Raw genomic sequence first — 23,297 nt, forward strand, 5'->3', positions numbered from 1 at the left:
AGCAATGCAAAGCGTCTAACTATCTGCTCACCTGTCAAGGAAACATGTAAAGTGAGTGTGTGTGTACAGTGTTGTGCAGAAATGTGTTAGCAGCATGCATCAGCTGCAGCACTGTTGTGTTGTTGTTGTTTCAATTCATCGCACACTCAAATCGCAATTGTTTAGTTGTTGTGATTTTATAATTAGCTGCCTGCCAACGGTATGCATTGAACCCACGCTGTGTATAAATGAAGTGTTGCGTGCTGTTGTTGTTGTACTTTAATTATATGTTTGCGCACATTCACTCGCTAATTGAAACATCCCTGCTCGGCAGCGCTCAAATCAGCCACTTAATGGATTAAATGTTGAGGGTGTATCATATAGCGCTGGGTAACTGTGGTTTTGTATTAAAAACGAGTTTTTAATTGATTTTAATTTTTTTTTGTTTTTTATTTTTTAAATTTTATTTTTATTTTTTTTTGTTTGCGTATCGTCTGCAGTTTGTTGACTCTACACCTGTCTGTCCGTCTGTCTGTCTGTTGGGTTTATGCGTATTTAACGTTGTTTACTTTGCTCTGGCGCCGTTGCAAAAGTAAAATCTGATTTACTTAAAATTTTTGTGAAGAGCTGCATAAATAAATTGAGCTTTTCCTTTTTAAATTTTTCATCTCTTCACCTTCCCTTATCTATTCTCATCCACTCTTCCCCTTTTCTTTTTACTTGCCTGTTTGCTACCAACTTTTTCATCTTCATCTGTCGTTTTCGTCAGTTTTGTTGATAGATTTCCGCTTAAACGGAAGTTGATTTTCGCAATTTTCAACATTGGCTCTGTCATCGAAATTGCGAATTCATGTCAATATTTGTATGCGTGACTGACTGTGTGACTGTGACTTTATTCCGTTTACTGTTTCTTTTCTTTCATTTCTCCTTTTCTTATTTAATTTTTTATGACTTCACCTGTAAGTTTGGCTGTATTTAATTTAGTAAACTTCCGAAATTTTGCAGTTGGATTTATACACAGTGTTGTATGTGTATGCCTTTCGAAGAAAGAAATTTCAAAGAAAAAATAATAATAATTAATATGAGACACTGAAAATATTATAGGAGCGGTTTAAATATTTCTCGAAAAAAGGAGACAATATTTTTAAACACAAGATCATTCTTGAAAAAAACATGGAACAACTGTTCTCATTCACACTGGTTTCATGCATACTTTTAATACTTGAACTTTTATAAGCTCTCTATAGTGTATGTCTCGAGTCCTCTGTAAAAATAATAAAAATAGTAATAATTGTCTTCAAAATCTCATTTGTTTACTCTTGTTCAAGAAATATAGGTTATAGATCACCCAAAAACGGTGTACGGCTGGACGGCTGGTATGTATAGGCCTTCTCTCGTATATATCCCGCGTTATCTTCAAAATCATTCTAATATTTAATATTTGTATGTTTTCAAGAAGTTTTTGAGAGTGCTAAGATTCCTTCTGGGGCCATACATAGTTTAGACACAAATCACCTTATGAAACGTCATCAATGAAATACGAATATATTTCATTTAGAATAGAATTTTCCATAAACGTCGGCATATCACTTTCATTGTAGACCTAATTTTCGAAATAGAGTATAGTTTGTAATACTTTTAGGTCTTATTCATTAATCTTGTCTTCTCAAATTATTTTCTTGGGGCCAATATATATCTCACCTGGCTTCCAAAAGAGAAAAGAACGTTATGCAGCTTTAGTTATATCAACTAAATGATGTTTTAAGAGGCTAGACCAGTGTGATACTTTCAAAAAATCTAGTTTATACTTTTAAAAATATCCTGCGGAAGCGGAAGGTCGTATCTTGAATAGTTTTTGAATGGCAGCATTCTAAAGAGCGATCACCCTCAGGAATAAGCCGCTATAGTCGAAACTTTAAGCGTGTTTTTCTTGAAACGACATTTTTCAAAATTGCTGACATCATGGATGAGAGTTCTTGAATATATTTACTGTACAATAACCTACGATATTTTCGATTGGTTGAAAATTGTCAATTTGGCATTAAAAAAAACGACAATTTTTTAGAACTTCTCCATTTGGTTAATTTTTGATATTTTTCAATAATCATAGGTCCTTGTATAGGAAATACCTTCAACTTTAATAACCTTTTTGAATTTTTTTGTATCAGCTACTCATTCGGCCGGAATCATGTCAGTAGTTGGGGAACTTTTTTTTTGCACATCCCAAGACATCACATAACTCCTATATTATACCCTGAACAGGGTATATTAAGTTTATCACGAAGCGTCGGAGGCCCTATAAAGTATATATATAAATGATCAGTATGTTGAACTGAGTCGATTTAGCCATGTCCGTCTGTCTGTCTGTCTGCATATATACGAAGTAGTTTTTCAGTTTAAAATATATCGTTTTGAAATTTTATAGATGTTATTTTCTCTTCAAGCTCATTTCTCTTCTTGCTCATTTGTCGGAACTGCCGATATCGGACCACTATATCATATAGCTGCCATACAAACTAAACCATCGGAATCAATGGCTTGTATGGAAAACTACCGCAGTTTACTACATATCTTCACGAAATTTGGTGTGTAAATAGAAATAATTTAATCTCCGAAAAAATTGTTCAGATCGGTTCACTATAGCATATAGCTGCCATACAAACCGAACGATCGGAATCAATGGCTTGTATGGAAAACTTCCGCATTTTACTACAAATCTTCACGAAATTTGGTGTGAGTTATTGTTCATGGAAATAATTTAATCTCCGAAAAAATTGTTCAGATCGGTTCACTATAGCATATAGCGGCCATACAAACTAAACGATCGGAATCAATGGCTTGTATGGAAAACTACCGCATTTTACTACATATCTTCGCGAAATTTGGTGTGAGTTATTGTTCATAGAAATAATTTAATCTCCGAAAGAAATTGTTCAGATCGGTTCACTATAGCATATAGCTGCCATACAAACTGAACGATCGGAATCAATGGCTTGTAGGAAAATTTTCGCATTTGACGTGGTATCTTCACGAAATTTGACATGGATTACTTTTTTACTTACTTTTTCTTACGTCTTTAAACACATAGTTACTAAAAGAAAGGCACCTGTGAAGGGTGTATTAGCTTCGGTACAGCCAAAGTTAACGTTTTTTCTTATTTTTCAATATTTTTGTAAAAATCTTAAAATATAGATGAAAATATACCTTATTATGTCCAAAAAACTTCTAAATATTCGATCGAATACTTTCTTATAAAAAAAATTCATGAAAATCCTAAAATTTGTCATGGGTTACTGGTATAGCCCCTTAAACCATTACCTGACTTTGACTTTTCCGTAGCCATAATACATGATCAACACTACCAGTAGATCAAGCGCGACAGCTTTCTGGTCAGTTGCTTATAATCAGTTGCCAATGAGCAGTGGTCAGTTGCTATTCATAAAATAAATTTTGGTATACGGTTGCCTAGTGGCTACTATACTGGCTTTGGTCGTCATACATAATAGAGATAATTTTGGTTAAATTTTTAACGAAAAATACTATGGGATACCTTCAGCAAAACTTCCCAATAATTTGCCATACTTTTTTAATCCATTGTTGTTGTCGTAAAAAATATAATGCTTCTACTTTCACTTGGAAAACAACCGTCAAAGACACTCTTCTATGTACACACTGATACACAAATAAATTACAACCACAAAGTGTTTGGAAAACAAACATCTTTCTCACTACCATTGAAACTAAAATTCTATTACAACAACTGCGCTGTCATTTGCAAAATTTCCTTTTCACTCGTTATTTGTGTGTGCGAGTAAAGAGCGCAAAGATGTGATGTGGAATATGATTCGACGGTGGTACGGTGTGACCTTTTCACTTCCGTGCGCACGCAGCGCTGCTGCAATGTAAATTTAATTTCCGCCTGCGCTGCACAGAGTTTGATTTTCGTTTCTTTTCCATCTATTTTTTCTGGAAATTTTGTTAGACGACTTGTACTCGTCGGTTTGCTGTGCGCTGTGAATTATTGAAAGAGAAAACTCTTGGCTGCAACTGACACTTGTGGCATTAGTATGAGTGGCTGTTAGCGGGACAACGGCAGGACTTGGTTCAACTGCCAGTTAAGACATGCTTTCTTACTGCAAAGACTAAGCTATTTTATGCGCTTTAAATGCGATTTCTATGGCTGCTGATACGCCTAAAATTAGACTACGAAAAGTTGGTGTAGTTTTAGGAATTTAGCATTAAAACAGCTTGCTTTTGTTGTTGTAATAATTAAAAGTTTTCGCACATTCATCAAATTGTAAAATTCACTCGTTTTCTCTTTGTCTCTCTGTGTGTGTGTGTGTTTGTGTTGAATTAGCTTTGTTCCTGTTCCTGTGTGCGCCGGTAACTCTTTGCAGCTGCGCCTGAGGTTAGCAGCTCCGTAGCATCGTTGTGTTGCTGCTGCCATTAGCTACGGAAATTTTCTCTAGGTAAATTTAATTGAAAATTTCGAGCGGAAACTAAATTGAAAAGTTTCGCTTTTACTATTTTACTATGCTCGGCTCTGCTCAGCAAACCCAAACACACACACACGTACATATATGAAATTGCTATTCTGTGGTGATTTCGCAGAAGACTTTCGCCCACTTGCCAACTGCCACTGACTTTCGCTGGCGCTTGTTCGTCATTCCTTAATTCCAAAAAATAAATTTTGTTATTTGACTGCCATCACAAAACTTAGAAATCCATATAGCAAATTATTCTATTGTTTGTTGTAATTGTGGAGATTTTCTTTTCCATTAATTAGAACTTATTTGTAGTTTTGCAAACAAATAAGATTTGTTTGTGTTCACACTGTCAGATATATATGTATACGCTTACATAAATTAGGACTAGAAGATAGGAATTCTTAAATATGTAAGTAACTCATGGATTTGAAGTGGAAATTTCATTCGATTAGTGACATCTTAAGCCTATACTATGGCTGATAGAATACGTAAGATTTTTCCTGTAAATTTTAACCAATTTATTCTATAATTATTTCCAATATTTTTCACTTTTCACTTCCTTTAGTCGGCTGAAACTGAAATTTTGTTCTACAAAGATGCCCCTGAATTTCAATATTCTCGCTTCATAAATCCCATAGTAGTTATCTCATATCAACCTGATACCTGAGATATACCAATAACTTGAGCTCTCCGACATCATCCTCATCGTCTCATACATTGTATAACTTCACTATTGACTATTATCTATAGTGTAGTAGTCTATTGTATCAGCATTCGCTATAAGTTTTACCTTTGGATCTTGGAAACAGCAAAATACAAAAACTCCGATTGATTAGTATCCAGACAGGTGAGAACCTCTAGTTGGTTTAGGACCACTATCAACTATTGGGAGATTTTTCGATTTGTACCTGGAATATCTGGAGTCTTAAATTGAAATATGATCTATGCTAAGATCATGGTCTTTAAAAAAATGATTGAATAAAGAAAAAGTGGAAGGTAAAACAACAAACATATCCGATTGATAGGTATCCACCATGGGGTGAGAACTTCTATTTGGATTAAGACCACCTTAAATTTTTTGAAAATTTCTTATTTGAACTTCGAATAACTTCGAATGAAATTTTAATGAAGATGATGATTGGGAAGCACAAATGAGTTACACCCGGTCGTTAGTGAGAAAAGACCGCAACTTCGTAGTGGTTATATACATATATGTATCTTCGCCTGACTGTCGTAATGTAGCTTTTCTTTTCTGAATCGGAAAGTTCAATCGTAAAGAATATATATTCCATTATATGGGATCTAATATACTTAACTATATTTGTTATGGAAAAATGCACAAAGGTTGTCTTTTTACCATTAAAAATAAACATTATATTTGTATAGCTTCTATTATATTCGTCTATATTTCAATAACTTTAATTAATTTTACCAATTTTTATTTCCTCTATCTCTACTTGCAGGTGAAGTGGAACGCCTCCTTAAGGAGTATCGTCAAAATCAGGAACTAGTACGCCGTATCGGCGGTCATTACTATCAGATCATTTATCCGGTGCAGCTGCGGCACCACGAAAAGATGGGCATATCAACGCGTGAAGTGAGCCCACCAAAGGTACGAACCCGTAAACGTTTGCGTTACTTAGAAATGCGTAAGCGTAGAAAACGTAATATACGTACTTTAAACAATTTGACCGGAACGGTAGGTGCATTTCACATACTACAAAACTACCATACATATACCATTCATGCCATACATACATATATACATGTCATACATGCATACTTGCCTACATACATACGTGTGTACTTACTTATTGATCATACATGCAAACACATGCTTTCATACATACTCGTATTACCTTTTCAGACTTTCCCCTTTCAATGATTTTCAGTTAGCCTTCTTAATTGGAACTTCTAGGCTTTATTTAAGTTTAGATTTTTTAACATTTTCTTCTTCTTTGTGCCTTTATTGCTACGTGAGAATTAAGTATGCATCGTTCTTGTACAGATGGAAGACGTTTTAGAAACAATTCCTCGTATTTCTTCTATAGATCCATTTACCTGTTACAAACTGGACGGGTGGTATTCCTTAGTTTTGTTTACCATTTGTCTTGGAAAACGATTTCTTTTTAAATACCCAGTTTCATTATCTTTTTCAATTCAGTCTTATGTTTTCTTTCCATATAATAACATGGACTCGCGCTTATCTTGATTTTAACGCTCTAAGCTGCATTTATTTTGATAAATATGTATTTTTTTGTTGGATTTAAAATTAGAGATTGTGATTTTGAAATCTTATGAGGAATAATCCGACTAAAAATTTCAATAATGAATGTCTGATTGCCACAATATTTCCAGTGGGTATTTTTATAACTCATGACCTCTAAAATATTTCTTTATAAAGTTAGATAATCCAAGCATATTATCAAGCAAAGTTCTGTACGTATTACCTTTCTTATGAACTGCATATCATCTTAAACTCAGTTCGAAAGTTTTACTCACAATGTAAGTAGCCTCTTTGTAGGTTAGACGTAATGAAACGTCTAAAGGTAGATCGACAGATTGCTTTGAACATAGCACAAATCTGCTCAGTAAATCGATTGATTTCAATTGAGTTTATTCGCCTAGTCGGTGACATTCAAGGTAAAGAAAAAAAAAAAAACGAAACGAATCTGACGATACTCTTCAAAAATGCTAAATGTCGAACCAATATGGTGGATAAATTTTGAAAATTCGCCATATTGGATCCGCCATTTTGATATTTGAAAAAAACCGACACCGGATTCGTAATCAGCGATCCCGAAAACCCCCGAATAACGAGTCTCGAGCGATTCTGATGAATTTCTCAAAAAATAGTGTCCGCCATATTGGATTCGCCATTTTTGAATTTTGAAAAACAGACACCAGATTCGTAATCAGCGATCCGATGAAGTTTTAAAAACGCTGTCCGCCATATTGGTTTTCTGTGGTTGTGTTCTGATGGGATTAAATGAACCTCGGATTTGGATTACGCGACCCCAAAAACATAAGGCACACATAGTAATACCCTCAGGTCATGAAACAAATTTATTTTTGTGTGGCTGTGATATTAATAAGGAATGTTTCTCTTTTAGTTTTATCTTTCATATATTTTATTTTCACCCGACATTCCCCAACACTAAGTCATTCATGGTGTATGAAACACTACACTCAAATACTGACATTAGAGAAATCTTAAAATCATACATAAATGTTATAACTTTGAAGCAAAAAATTTACTTAAAAAAGGACTAACCGACAAGTAGATGTAATATTAAGTAAAAATAGCAGTAGTGGCTTAGCGATAAAGAGAATAGCAAAGCTTGCAGAGAAAATTATAGTGACGACAATAGATTTTCAAAAGAGTTTCTAACTCATATTTGATTAAATTTTTCAAAATAATTTTTGGAAATAATTTTTCATAATTTTCAAAATTTTTCATAAATTTAATATTTAATTTAAATTTAAATTCTTACTCTATCACAGTCTCTTTCCGATTGCGTCCATCAATCACCTACAATGTAATCACAATTCGCTTAATACCAAAAATTTATTTAACACTTCAGTTAACTCGGTAACTACTATTTTATGTGCAAATTGCAAAGTTTTCAAAACAACGTAGATAATGCTGAAATAATTTTATTTTTAATTCTACAACTGTTTTGCATAAATTTGGAAAATTGGTGTAAAGCAAAAATCTCGCTGTGTTGTTGTTTTCGAGCCAGTAAACAATTTCATTTGGTATGCTGCACGCATTTCGAATTCAAATTAACTTAATGTTCGAAATATTTGCTCTTATGTAAATAACACACACAGAGTGAACGACAAACACACAAGGCAATTACAACTCGGTTATATAGACAAAACATTCAAAGGCAAATAGAAATACAAAATCGGCAGTGAAACAAAAATAAATGCGCTACAAATAACCGTAAAATGTTTATGCTTCAGCCAAAAATTTGCGCTCTTCGAAAAATTTCCAATTCAAAACGTTGTTGCTATTGCTAAACGATGCTTGCTTTTTGTCGGCATATATTTCACGATTTAGTCGCAACAGTAACAATAACAAAGCACTCCCCTGGATTTGTATAAATCGCCAACCCTCTCCTTCAAGCGCTGAGTTTGGCAAGCTTTAGCAGTGCTGAGCAGAGTAATTAATAATCTCCTGGGACAGGCTCAATCACAACTCGTGGCTCACTGAGAGTGAGTTAAATGTGATTTACTTTTGTAGCAATTACCCAAATGAGCAGGAATATTGATAAGGTATGAATGAATGTAGGCAGGCAGCGTGTGGATTTGCCGATTCGCCGAATTGCCTTGTCTTGCCTCTTAATGGGCTATTTAATTGTTGGAGCAAGAATTGTATTTGTTAAAAAGCGATTTGCATACCGTTAGATAACTGTGCGTTGTGCGTACAACAAATGCGTAAAACGTTGGCGTTGGCAGCATGAAAAATGTTTTAATGTTTAATTAATTTGCGTGAGGATTAAGGACACTTAGAGTTTATTCAAAATGAATTTGCGAAAGTTAGACTTTTTGTGGCGCATTCAGTGTAGGAGTGGATTAAGATTTATGAGGAAGTGAGAAATTACAAGAAAATAGAAATAATTTCTCTATACATACATTTTTACTACAGAAAGAGTAATAAGCAGAATTGAAATATTTTAGTTCGAAATTGAAAATAATTGAAATATAAGTAATAAAACATCTCCTGGTTCTTCGGAGTTACCCAAAAAAAAATCTAATGTTTGAGTTCGAATTTCGAAATTGAAAATAATTGAGTTTTAAGTAAAACAGTATTCTTTTCGGTATTCGAAGCTACCCAACAAAATGGAAATATTTCAGTACGAATTCCGAATTTCAAACTAATTGAGTTTTGATAAATAAATAATTTCTCCGTTTTTTCGAAGATTCCCCACAAACTTCAAATATTGGAATTTGATTTTCGATGTTCAAAATTATTGAAATAGGTAATGTTTACGTTTTTCGAAGTTATCCTAGTATATTGAAATATTTTAGTTCGAATTTCGAAATTGAAAATAGTTGTGTCTAAGTAAATAAGCAATTCATCTTATTTCGAAGTTATCCTGTAAATCGAAATATTTGAGTTCGAATTTCAAAATACAAAATTATTGAATTTTAAGTAAATACGTAATTTTTACGTTTTTCGAAGTATCCTGTAAATCGAAATATTTGAGTTCGAATTTCGAAATTGAAAATAATTGAATTATAAGTTAATAAGAAATCTCTCCGTTTTTTCGAAGTTACCCTACACAGTCGGAATATTGAACTTCGAAATTAAAACCTTAAACAAATTGAGTTCTCAGTTTTTCGAAGTTACTTCACAAAGTCCAAATATTTAAAATAATTGAGTTTTAAGTAAAACAGTAATGAATTCGTTTTTTTTGAAGTAACCGATAAAAATGGAAATATTTGAATTCGAAATTAAACATTCGAAAAAATAATCTTAATGAAATACGTAATTTCTTATTTTCGAAGTTACCCTACAACATCGATATATTTGAGTCCAAATTTCGAAATTGAAAATAATTGAATCTTACTCCGATTTTCGAAGTTACAATACAAAATCGAAATATTTGAGTTCGAATTTCGAAATATAAAATAATTGTGTCTTAAATAGATAAGTAATTTCTCCGTTTTTCATAGTAAAATCGACATCTTTCATTATTAAAATTTCGAAATTCTTTAGAAATTCGAAATAGTAAATTTATTTCGAGGTTTTTTTCTATTGATTAGCAGAAAATATCTGTCTTTAAGAAAAATTTATCACTTGAAGAACATCCGAAAGAAAATCCCACTATTGATGTGCTTTCCCTCTCTTCTCAAAACCACAAGAAAAAATCGAATGAAATCTATCAAATCATCCCAGATAATAAATACCATTAAGTGTGTGTAGTAAGAGAATTTTTCGCAATTTGAAAGCAAACTAATAAACTTCACTATTTGTACCGCTCTCGACAACAGTCGTACATAGTATAATATTAAATGGCGAAGAGCGAGAACAGCGAACAACGAACAGCCAACAACCATTATCACGCGTGCAAACGTTGCGATTAATCTGTGTCAGCCATTTGTTAAAGCTCGGCTAAACATAGCTAATACACTTCAGTTGGCCATTAATTAATACAAAGTACGGATATGCCTGGCAATGCCAAAGTGCCATCAGCATCGAACAACAATGTGCCAAGCGAATGTAGAGAGATATGTGTGATTTTCAGCACACACACACACAACACAAAAGCTCATACTCATATGCACATACATATAGAGTCCTATTGGTCGTACATTAGTCCTAGAAAAGCCTGAACGTTGATTGCAGCGCAGCACGTGCTGTGGCATTTAAAATTGGTGGAACATACATATGTATGTAGGTTCGCGTACACTTTGAGTGCAAGTGAGAGTGTTTGAGTAAAAGTATTAGGGTGGGTCAATTAGGAAATATAATTTGGGATTAAAGTTAAAAAAATAATCCCCATTTTCTTGCCTATAAAAAATATATATTTCAAATATTTTCAAATAAATTGTTTAACTTATGTACTTCCAATGGTTAGATTGGTCACCCTAATGCACTCGTAAGCTATTAATGTGTACTTATTTCGGTATTTGCCGCGTTCACTGGCTTACTATTTCGCTGCTGCTATACTGCTACTCTCGTGGCATGCCTCTTCATTAGAGCGCAGAAATCACACGACACATATCTTATTCTCGGCGAATATAAATGTCAGTGTTAACCGCGATTAGTAGTAGTAGTGGTGGCTGGATGAGTATGAGTGTAACCTTCCTTAACAGCTTCATTAAATAATGGAGCACGTAATAACAATTTAAATTTTTTATTTAATGGCCGGACACAGAGCCTGCCAAGCAGCCAGCCAGCGGGCCAAGTCTGAGGCCATTGCGTGATATATTTATGTACATACATTCGAGTATCGAGTGGATGAACTTATATCCCGGTACTGTTTTATTGCACTCACTCCCACAATCTTAAGCTAAAACCCAACTCATGTTGATTTATCCGCAAGAAATCTGTGATTTTTATTTGATTTATTGTTTCAAAAATGCGTCGAGTGTTCATGTGCGAGGGAGGTACTGTGAACAGTGAAAGTGGGTAATAAAGGCAATGAGGATGAAATTATTATTGATCAATTGGCAACAAATGTGTGTGCCATTAAAAATAATTTACTACTAATGAAGTGACTGTTGCCGCCGCAGCTGATCAATTTTTGCCAGCAGTCGCTCCGCTAAGGCTGAGCGTATGTGACTTGCTCTCTGGTGGTAAATCGGGGGTTTTTGGCATTTTATCGAAGTACATCGCGAAAGGAAAATATGAAAAGGGACGTTGGTGGTACTTAAAGCATTATTATTCTTGTTGTTGCTCGAAAGTAAAATGATTGATTGCGAAAATACGTAAAAAATAGCAATGAAATTGCAGGGTACACATACATACATATCAACATTTTGAACAAAAATAAGTGAAATGAAAAAATGCAGTAGAAAATAGCCCACAGCAAGACGGCAATAATAAAAAAACGAAACAAGAACAAAAAAACGCCAAATTTGTGGCATTTGTTGGCATTGAGGGCGGTCGTACAATTTGATTTATTGCGAGAAATCAACGCTGGGTCCGCTAAGCATTGTCCACAGCGCATAGCGTATTGCTGCACCAGTTTCCGCCTCGGCGCCAAAGCAACCCCAGTTTCAGCGTTATACCTGGGCACACACACCATCACACGGCTGTTTGTGCCTTCATTTGTGTAACTAACGCGCACTGTGCCACGAAGATTTCGTACGTTCGTTTTAATGTCGCTTCAACACCATTTCCAACGCGCATTGTAAATCATCGAAAAACAAGGCATTTCCAACCAATATATATAAAACAGCCGTTCGGCCAACTGAAGAAATAAATCTCAAATGTGTGAAGGAAGTGTGTGAGAAGAAAATAAAAGCCAAAGCGCAAGCAGGCATAGTGGAGATTTATTGAAAATAAAAAAGTAATCGATTAAGTAGGGTTTTAACGTCGTGCAGCACTTTCGTACTGCGCCGGAAATGCGTGCAAGGCGTTCAACCATGGCTGGCAGCAATACAGCGGGTAATAGTTAACAGTTAGCGAGCATTAGTGGCGCCTCAAGTTTTTTATTTATATTTTTATTGTATTACAAGGATAGTTACGTACTTAGGATGTAGGGTACATTAGGGTGGCCCTTATTTTCCAAAGTATTCCGATTCTTGATCACACCCCAATAGCCCAAAAATTAGTATATACAAAGTTTTGGGTCAATCAAAAAAGGTTTAGAGGTTGCGCAAGGATCTTGAAATCCTTAAAAATTAAGAATTTTTGCCATTTTTATGTCTCCATATTTCAAAGCCACACTATCTGGTTTCCATACCGTAATAAGATCTGCATTTTATTACCTTTCCAAAATTACCACAATCTAGAGTTACAGAAATACAAATATGAAAGTAAATTTAATGTGGTGCATTCTCAAGCGTCGCATGCTCGTGATATACCATTATAACGGTTCTAATGTTATTCTTATTATCTTATTACGGTATGGAAAACCAGTAAGGGATAGTGTGACTTTGAAATATGGAAGTCTGAGACATAAAAATGGCAAAAATTCTTATTTTTTCAGGATGTTTTTGAGGGAAAAACTAAAAATAAATATTTATCTTTTATTTTGTTCATATTTATAAAGATTTTGGGGTCTTCGAAAGACAATTATTTGATTGAGGAATAAATAAATATATTCTTATAGAAATCTCATATTAAAAAAATTTTGACATGAGCGAATATGTGGCAACTTATGTCATGTGTATTCTTCTTCTTCTTCTTAACTGGCGTAGAAACCGCTTACGCGGTTATAGCCGAGTCCACAACAGTGCGCCACGCATCTCTCCTTTTGGCGGTTTGGCGCCAATTGGTAATACCAAGTGAAGACAGGTCCTTCTCCACCTGGTCCTTCCACCGGAGTGGAGGTCTCCCTCTTCCTCGGCTTCCACCAGCGGGTACTGCATCGAAAACTTTCAGAGCTGGGGCACTTTCATCCATTCGAACAACATGACCCAGCCAGCGTAGCCGCTGTCTTTTTATTCGCTGGACTATGTCTATGTCGTCGAACAACACATACAGCTCATCATTCCACCTTCTGCGGTATTCGCCGTTGCCAATGTTTAAGGGACCATAAATCTTCCGCAAAACCTTTCTCTCGAAAACTCCTAGTGCCGTCTCATCGGATGTTGACACCGTCCACGCTTCTGCACCATAAAGTAGGACGGGAATGATGAGGGACTTGTAGAGTTTAGTTTTTGTTCGTCGAGAGAGGACTTTACTTTTCAATTGCCTACTCAGTCCATAGTAGCACCTGTTGGCAAGAGTGATTCTGCGTTGGATTTCAAGGCTGACATTATTATCGGTGTTAATGTTGGTTCCTAGGTATACGAAATTATCTACAACTTCAAAGTTATGACTGTCAACAGTGACGTGGGAGCCAAGACGCGAATGCGCTGACTGTTTGTTTGATGACAGGAGATATTTCGTCTTGTCCTCGTTCACCACCAGACCCATTCGCTTCGCTTCCTTATCCAGGCGGGAAAAAGCAGAACTAACGGCGCGGGTGTTGTTTCCGATGATATCAATATCATCGGCGTACGCCAGGAGCTGTACACTCTTGTAGAAGATTGTACCTTCTCTATTTAGCTCTGCAGCTCTTATAATTTTCTCCAGCATCAAGTTAAAGAAGTCGCACGATAGCGAGTCACCTTGTCTGAAACCTCGTTTGGTATCGAACGGCTCGGAGAGGTCCTTCCCGATCCTGACGGAGCTTTTGGTGTTGCTCAACGTCAACTTACACAGCCGTATTAGTTTTGCGGGGATACCAAATTCAGACATCGCGGCATAAAGGCAGCTCCTTTTCGTGCTGTCGAAAGCAGCTTTAAAGTCGACAAATAGATGGTGTGTGTCGATCCTTTTTTCACGGGTCTTCTCCAAGATTTGGCGCATGGTGAATATCTGGTCAGTTGTTGATTTTCCAGGTCTAAAGCCACACTGATAAGGTCCAATCAGTTTGTTGACAGTGGGCTTTAGTCTTTCACACAATACGCTCGACAGAACCTTATACGCGATGTTGAGGAGGCTTATCCCACGGTAATTGGCGCAAATTGTGGGGTCTCCCTTTTTGTGTATTGGGCAGAGTACACTGAGATTCCAATCGTCAGGCATGCTTTCTTCCGACCATATTCTGCAAAGAAGCTGATGCATGCACCTTATCAGCTCTTCGCCGCCGTATTTGAATAGCTCGGCCGGTAATCCATCTGCACCCGCCGCCTTATTGTTCTTCAAGCGGGTAATTGCTATTCGAATTTCTTCACGGTCGGGCAATGGAACATCTGCTCCATCGTCGTCGATTGGGGAATCGGGTTCGCCATCTCCTGGTGTTGTACTTTCACTGCCATTCAGCAGGCTGGAGAAGTGTTCCCTCCACAAACACAGTATACTCTAGTCATCAACCACTAGATCACCGCTGGGGGTCCTACAGGAGTGTGCTCCGGTCTTGAAACCTTCAGTTAGTCGCCGGATCATTTCGTAAAATTTTCGAGCATTACCCCTGTCGGCCAGCTTGTCAAGCTCTTCATACTCACGCATTTCTGCCTCTTTCTTTCTTTTTCTGCAAATGCGTCTCGCTTCCCTCTTCAGCTCTCGGTATCTTTCCCACCCCGCTCGTGTTGCGGTCGATCGCAACATTGCGAGGTAGGCAGTCTGTTTTCTCTCCACTGCGAGACGACAATCCTCATCATACCAGCTGTTTTTTTGGCTTTTCCGAAAGCCAATGGTTTCGGTTGCAGCTGTACGTAAGGAGTTTGATATGCCGTCCCACAGCTCCCTTATACCGAGATGCTGATGAGTGCTCTCAGAGAGCAGGAGTGCAAGTCGAGTAGAAAATCGTTCGGCTGTCGGTTGTGATTGCAGCTTCTCGATGTCGAACCTTCCTTGTGTTTGTTGACGTGTGCGCTTTTCTACACAGAGGCGGGTGCGTATCTTAGCTGCTACAAGATAGTGGTCCGAGTCGATGTTGGGACCACGAAGCGTGCGCACATCAAAAACACTGGAGACATGTCGTCCATCTATCACAACATGATCGATCTGGTTGCGAGTGATTCGATCCGGGGACAGCCAAGTAGCTTGATGGATTTTCTTATGCTGGAATCTAGTGCTACAGATGACCATATTTCGGGCCCCGGCGAAGTCGATCAGCCTCAGACCGTTTGGTGATGTTTCGTCATGGAGGCTGAATTTTCCGACTGTTGTGCATGTGTATTCTAGTCTATATTATATGTATTACTATGAAAGCCAATAATATGCTCTTAAAATCTTTATTCCTGTTTTTCTTATACTAATTTGATAAATTTGATAAGAGGCATTAAAAGTCGAGAAAAACCAATTTATCATAATATTATCTATTGGGCTAATTTCGTACCTCTGTTTCTGTAATACCAATATTGGCCGTCTTCGATTCGTCATTCTACCCGCTATAATCTCTTTTGAATGAATTTACATAGACAAACAACAACAAAGGTATCTCATCTTATTAAAGTTGAATAACGGCATTTTAGACCAGTTTTATAACTGTGCGGGAGTTTTCAAAATGTAGGGATTAAGGCGCTATACCAGAGTAACCCATGAAAAATTGGCGACTTTCGTGAATTCTTTTAAAGGAAAGTACTCTATCGAATGTTTTTGGACATAATCAGATATTTCAGTGAACATGTTAACGTTAATTCGGAAATAGTTACCATTTTGTTCCAACATCTGGTATATTGTTTTTTCGATTCATTACTCTCCTACGTTCGATATAACTTACTACTATACTTGCATTTCAATTCTAGCCATCAGAGAGGACTCTCTGCTCTTTTTTTTTCTCTTGCCAAATATGAGAGTATACCAATATACCAGATGCCAGTCCACGTGATTTATACCAGTTGTTTGTTCTATTCGATGCTCACACCTTTTCGAAGGCTTATCTTATTTGACTGTGCCATTTTGTTGTTCTACCAGTGACTTCATTTTCACGATTCTCCATTTAAACACTTCACATTTTTTTTAAACTTTTCTCACTGTTTTCATTTCCATTTCTCCGGTAAACGAAGTCTTAGAGCTTTTCGGAAATTAAAAACCAAAAATATTTCTGCATTTAAAAAAATAGTTGTTAAATGGCTTTCGTCTACATTATGTTAAAATTGTTTCAATATTTCATTGTTGATATAATTTTAACGAATATTAACGACAATTCTGTATAAAATGTTAAGTAAACTTTATGAAAATTCCCGCACTCACGCACACACCAACAAGAAGTTTGGCAATCGACAATCTGACAATGAAATCGAATACATTTTTCGCACGTAATTTTTTGCGCAACAATTTAATTTGCATACAAATCAAAAATACATATGCATTTGTATGTGAAAATAAATAAATATTTTCCGTTATTGCAGCTGTAACAAATGCCTTTAAAAATAGAGTAATTAAGAAATCAGCGTGAAATCAAGTTGCCTGTTTTGTGTAAAGCATTTTTTCGGAAAAAAATTTGTCTCCGAATTTTTTCCACGTAAATCGTGCCAACATTATGCGCCAATGCATTTTTCAACAAATAATCGAATATTTTGCAGTGATATTAATGAATAAATTCGTATACATTTGTGTGTGTGTGTGTGTGTGTGGAAATTGTCAAAGTTGTCTTTTAACAAATGAAAATATGACCAAATATGAATTTATGCTGGAAAGGCATTAATGAAAAAGTATACATTACGAGGGTGCGTGCTATATTTTCGTATTTCGGTGAAAATATATGATATGTCAGACATCGAATATGTGACAACGAGCATTTACTAAATAAGAAAATCTAATTTTTTAAAACAAAACTCCATTATTTTGATTAATCGATATTTTTCGATTGCTCAAAAAATTTGGAAAATTTAGATTTTTTTTAGTAAAACTAATTGAAATCCTTAAAATTGCTCACAGCGAAATGAAATATATTTCAATGTAAAATCACGTTCTCACAAAGAATATAGCAGTCGGCATACCAGCCAACAAATATGTACTCAGTATGATAAGTCAGACAATGTGAGAATGTAAAATTATCATTTGTAAATTTTTGCTAAAAGGAAGTATAACAAAATGCAAGTATTATTTCATTATTTTGATTGATCGGTATTTATCGATAATGCGTACTTTCGATAACTCGATAATTTTGGAAAATATTAAATTTGTTCCATAAAATAAACTAACTAAATAACGAGTATAGCATTTCGAAATTTTTCGTTTCGTTTTTCTTGGTAATAATCGATAACTCGATAATTTTTGACAATTTTTTCATCATACATTTTTCGATAAATTAAAACCATTTTTCGATTTTAAATAACACTATTAATCATATATATTATATATACTTTTTTCACACATTTATCCACAAGTTGAAGGTTTGGGGGTTGCAGATGGATTATTTAGGTAGTTTTATGATTCAGAAATGAAGATAACAGTTTGAGATTGCCTACCGAAAATTTGCCCCAATTAGATTACATATTTTCTTTGTTTTAAGTCTTGATGTTTTTTTGCTGTAATTTAAACTATCGTTTCCGATATCATCGAATATCGATTAAATTAAATAACATAACATTTATGATTAGAAAAGATTCTCTATTCGAGTGTATAATGGTAGAGTTTCCTTCTTCTGATTTGCTTTAAAACGATTTGCTAATTCAAGAGTTATCGATATATTTTCTTAAATTTGAAGAATCGATTTTTTAGATTGTCCTTAGTAACTGGTACTAAGTTTTCGATAAATTTGTTTAAAACTTCAACACTAGTAACCGATTTTTTATTTTCAAGTATAATATTAGCTAATTCCAACCTCTTTAACGCCAAACCCACCCACGTAAACTGCGATTGTCACATTGTTAGCCAAATATTTTTAATTTTTCATATACACAAATACTTGCATAGACACAAATTTTTGTGAATCTCCGCTACCCCTTTTAGCGCTGGTCTTTAGTTACGCATTGCTGCTGTGTCATGACAGCTCAGCGTGCTGATTGGTGATTACGTAAAAAGTAGTTATATTCAATATTTTACGCATGAATGACGGCAAATAGTTGGCAAATGAAAGGAATTGTTATATTGAATATTTTCGATAATTTTTTCTACACGATACACTATTTGGCAGTTGGACGCATAAAAATATTTGACGATTTTAACACATACTTTATCTGGACTAGCATACTTTGATATACTTATGTACATATACATATGTATTTGTAGTTGTAGTTGTATGTATGTATTTTTTTAAATAAAAAAAAAATTTATTGTACTGACGTTTTAATAAAATGCAATTTTTTTCTGTTTTTTTTCTATTTCTCTTTTTGACAACATTCTATACATTGCAGCCGGGTCAGCGTACACGACCCCATGAGGATGGTGGCTTCAGTAGAGGCAGAACAAAGGTGAGTGCTTTAAGCTTAAATTTCATTATTTAATAATAAGGGTATTCGTTTAAACGTGTAATGTTACCCATCGCATAAATTTATGCAAATACGCAGTGTGTTACATGAACGCACTTCAAATTCTTTGTGTAAATGCCACTTATTTATGTATTAAACAGCTGTTTGGGTGTCAAAATATTAAAATGCCGAAAGTTAGCGAAAAAGCAAAATTTATTCAACTTTGCGAAAAATCACTAGTATTTGATTTGTTAATGTTGGAGCTGTTTGGAAAACATGACGGTAATTGTTTTGCGTCAATGCTACATTTTTTAAAGGCGCATATATACATAAATATATAAATGATTTCAGAAATCCAACGCAAAAAGGAAGATGAAATTATGGAAGACTTTAGCTTTGCATTGGCAGCTGCTGCATATTTTAGATATGGATCTACATTTGTTCATCATTCTGTCCCAAAATCACCCAACTTTTTAATAGATGTATTACCGCATTTGGATGAAAACAGGTTTCGAGAAATTGTGCGAGTCAGCAAAACCACATTTGATTTTATCATTGATCTGATAAAGGATGACGAAGTGTTCAATGGTCCACGTTCATGTAAACAGTTTCCTATCCAAATTCAATTGGCTGTAGTAATGTACCGACTGGGTTCATGTGGAGAAGGAGCAACAATTACTAAAATTGCTAGTTTGTTTGGTATTAGCGATGGTGGAGTAATACAGGTGAGCTATTTACATATGTATCGGTTAAAATTTGTGTTTCAGCTGTATTTTAAATTTCTCAATAGGTCATGACCAACAGGGTATTTGATGCAATTATTAAAAGGAAAACTCAGTTTCTGTTTTGGCCGGACCCTGTAGAGCGTAGAGCTTTAGTTGTTCAAACACTCAGTGAGCTACCACATTGTGTTGGCTACGTAGATGGAACGGAGATAAAATTGGCGGAAAAACCCACTGTAGATTGCGAAGCATATTTTTCTCGCAAGCATATATATTCACTTAAGGCTCAATGTGTGTGTGACCACAAACTAGTAATTCGTCATATGGTATTGGGGTATCCCGGTAGTGTTCACGACGCTAGGATATACAACAATTGCGAGCTATCCACAAACGCCACTGAAATGCTAACAGGATCAGAGTGGTTAGCTGCAGACAGTGCATATAAATTAACTTCGACCCTTATTACTCCTTTTAGAATAAACGCAACGGAAGGCACCTTGAATCAACGAATTCTGTTCAACAGAACGTTCAGCCAGTACCGAATAAGAATTGAGCATTGCTTTGGTTTATTGAAAGAACGTTTTAATAGCTTGAAAGAACTCAAAATTCAAATAAAGAGTGATAATTCGGTAAAGTTTGCATGCCGGTGGATATTAGTTTGTGCGATATTGCACAATATTATATTAAAAGAAAACGACGGTGGTTTTGATGTTGACGAAGAAAGCATTAGTGAAAACAGTGAAGTCGACGAGCCTGGGGATCAAAACTTACCAACAGTTGAAGGTGCATCTAAGCGCCTTTCATTGTTATCACTAATGGAAACTTAAAAATAAAGTATTGAAACTCATGTTTACATATCTTTAAAATCCATTAATATATGCTTTTATTTACAGAAAAATAAAAAGTGCTTCTGTGCCTATTAACATTTAGTTACATTCAAATATACATGTATTTTGCTATGAGATCTTTTAAATTTGCGAAAAAAGTACCATGTGAAATCTCTTAAAGTTTCACATTTATTTTGATTTTAACTTTAACTCTATTTCAAACATTTTAATGCGTTCTTCACTAGCAAGTTTCAGTTTTTCAATTTCCAGTTTGGTTTCTTTTTCTGATTCAGTTTCAATTCTTTTCATTTCTAATTGATTATTCAGTTCAATTCTTTTCAACTCGACCTCATTCTTTTCTTTTTCTTTTTCTAATTCTATTTTCTTAACTTCTAATTCCAACCTTTTCTCCTGAATAAAAATCAATTTATTGAACGGGGCTTCACTCTTTCTTTTTGGTTTTTTTGTTGAACTTCTAAAGTCCAACGAACTTTGTGGTGTAGAAGTTGCCGCGGCGGCGGCACTGCAATCGCTACTTATACTTATAGGTAATATTGGGTCAACTAAATCCTCACAATCGAGCGCACACAAGTCGTAGGAATCGATGGTATCGTTTAACGAACTATCAGCACAAGGGGAATCAGCCAGTACTTCAATGCTGTCAGTGCTTTCAAAAATTACTCCGGGATTTACATTTTTGCGTTGCCCGAAGATAACTTCCAGTAAGTCAAAGTTGGGACAAATTTTGTTGACATGCGCTGATACGCTTGACTCGTCACCATTAGCGAGTAGTCCAGACCCAGTTTTGTTTTTCCAGGCTGCCGCGGCAACGTACAACGCTTTGAGATACCTCATTTTGCTTTTCATAGCTACGCAAACGACAGATTGAAGTGCCGGTGTATTTTGCTGCAATTTTTCGTAAAACCTTTGGGAGGTCGGTTTCTGGAAGATATGCGTAAATTCGTGTTAAAACAAACATATGTACCTAAACATTTTCACTTTTCTAAAACCCTTACCTCAAAAGATTCTGGACTATCTTTAATTGCGTCGGATACTGCTTGCAACAGCTGCAGGGACTGCGACTCTGTCCAGCGATGGGACGGTTTCAGCCGTAGACGCTTTTGCTTTAACTTTTTATCCTGAAATATAAAACAATTGCAACAATTAAATAAAATTTATGTTCCGAGTTTCATTCTTACCTTTTCCATTTTAATTTTCACAATAATATTCATCAGCTGGTCGTTTGGTAGGGTTGCTTTTGCAATATCGTAAATTTACAAGTGTTCTTTACACACTGACATTGGTGCGTAATGTGTTTAAATGAATTTCCATATAAGTTGCTGCCAGATTTTTACGCATTCGTAAATATACACGGTTTAAGAGGTTTACGGGGCTTTTACACGTTTAAACGAATACCCTTAATATTTTTTTTTGTATATATATATAGAATAATTACTTATGTCAGTCATAGTAGCAATAGAAGTGAGTTATACTTTTCTATAAATTTTCGTCTATCATATGCATATTCATGTGTATAAGAGTATGTGTATGTTGCCACCAATCATTGTCTAGCCTGTCTGACAGTTCATCAAGTGAAATTTGAGCTTTTGGCTGTTCATTGCTTTTTCTAGATCTTCCAGCAAATTAATTATATTCTTGTCGTTTGCATTTGTTGTGTGTAGTCTTACAGCTAAGCTGCGAAGTTTTGGGACCTCCACGCTTTGTGTGTGTGACAGCTAATCTGCAGAGTAAGGCATTAAATTAAGCAGCACACACACCCATACATACACGCATATGTGCAATTTCATTAATCCGAGACATGCATTTGTATGTTTGTGTGGGTATTCTTTTGCCAAGTCATGGCATTTCTTTTTCTTCGCTCATTTTTCTACTTTCATCCAAACGCTTTTAATGCTTATATGTATGTGTGTGTGAGTGTGCGTGTGTATTTTGCGAACAAAGCTGCCGCTTAATCATGCTGAGTACTACAATTTTTCTTCGAGCATTGCTACAACAGCTCAGCTCATTCTCCCTTCACCTGTCAGTTAATGGGAAGTTGAATGTCTTGTTAGGTGCCATCAAAAATTAATATATGTGTGAGCTTACTCGCATGCACTTGTGTGTGTGTGTGTTAGTATTTAACACTTTATTTAAGGCTTTCACGCCATAGCCATTACTACTGATAAGCATACGCGCTAACGCCTCTTCAATTTCAATGATAAAGTGATATGCTTAGGTAACTCTTCATATACATGTATATACTCACAATATATATTTATGCATTTCTATTCATTCATGCCTTTCACCTATCCCACAAACACACACATAATTCGTGCTATTTTTGCACGTTGGCAAATTACACGTATTAAATTTCGCCATAAAACTCTAGTGTTAATCCAGCATCATCACTTCGTATCATCATATTAAGCTGCTTAATGCATGCAGTTTTTACGATAATGTGCTACTAAAGTGCGTATATTTTTTTCCATTTTCGAGTTATTCATTTATTAATTTAGTGCCATGTGAACCAAATTATAGTTATATATAGTATAGTATGGTAGTTATAGTTAAAAAAATATTTTTTTTCCCTATTTTTTGGGGTTATTGGTCTTAGAAGTGTTGCCAGCAGCATGTTGTGGTTAGTAATGTTGCACAACTTGTAGTTTTATTTGTGGGAATTTTTCATTTCATTAATTTTTGTTCATTAATTGCATAAATACTGGAATAAATGGGGAGCAAAAGCAGGAGTTGGT

General features: G+C 35.3%; 3 protein-coding genes across 19 annotated transcripts in view; 2 read left to right on the forward strand and 1 right to left on the reverse strand.

The window, feature by feature from the left end:
- Positions 1-23,297, forward strand: part of LOC105216030 (disintegrin and metalloproteinase domain-containing protein 9) — a 510,771-nt gene that overhangs the window by 269,524 nt on the left and 217,950 nt on the right. For 10 of the 16 annotated variants that reach the window (XM_054231408.1, XM_054231409.1, XM_054231410.1 and 7 more), the window contains exons 4-5: positions 5,930-6,165; positions 18,942-18,998. In XM_054231408.1, the coding sequence (XP_054087383.1) occupies positions 5,930-6,165; positions 18,942-18,998 (293 nt within the window). The remainder of the gene's footprint in view (positions 1-5,929; positions 6,166-18,941; positions 18,999-23,297) is intronic. The other 6 variants (XM_054231414.1, XM_054231417.1, XM_054231415.1 and 3 more) reach the window with 1 other exon arrangement.
- On the forward strand, positions 19,038-20,591 carry LOC128922050 (putative nuclease HARBI1). Of its 2 annotated transcripts, XM_054231426.1 has the most exons (3): positions 19,038-19,277; positions 19,347-19,720; positions 19,786-20,591. In XM_054231426.1, exons 1-3 carry the CDS (start codon positions 19,103-19,105, stop codon positions 20,542-20,544), a joined length of 1,308 nt encoding a protein of 435 aa, XP_054087401.1. In that variant the 5' UTR covers positions 19,038-19,102; the 3' UTR covers positions 20,545-20,591. The 2 variants fall into 2 exon arrangements, with proteins under 2 accessions (XP_054087401.1, XP_054087402.1); XM_054231427.1 differs by having other exon boundaries at positions 19,038-19,720.
- LOC128922051 (uncharacterized) lies at positions 20,573-21,973 on the reverse strand. Its single transcript, XM_054231428.1, has 3 exons — positions 21,744-21,973; positions 21,561-21,683; positions 20,573-21,486 (listed from the first exon to the last, which is right to left on the reverse strand). The coding sequence occupies exons 1-3, from the start codon at positions 21,774-21,776 to the stop codon at positions 20,734-20,736; spliced, it is 909 nt and encodes a 302-aa protein (XP_054087403.1). The 5' UTR covers positions 21,777-21,973; the 3' UTR covers positions 20,573-20,733.

The sequence above is a fragment of the Zeugodacus cucurbitae genome, chromosome 5, assembly GCF_028554725.1.
Source record: "Zeugodacus cucurbitae isolate PBARC_wt_2022May chromosome 5, idZeuCucr1.2, whole genome shotgun sequence".
In the NCBI taxonomy this organism is placed as follows: domain Eukaryota; kingdom Metazoa; phylum Arthropoda; class Insecta; order Diptera; family Tephritidae; genus Zeugodacus; species Zeugodacus cucurbitae.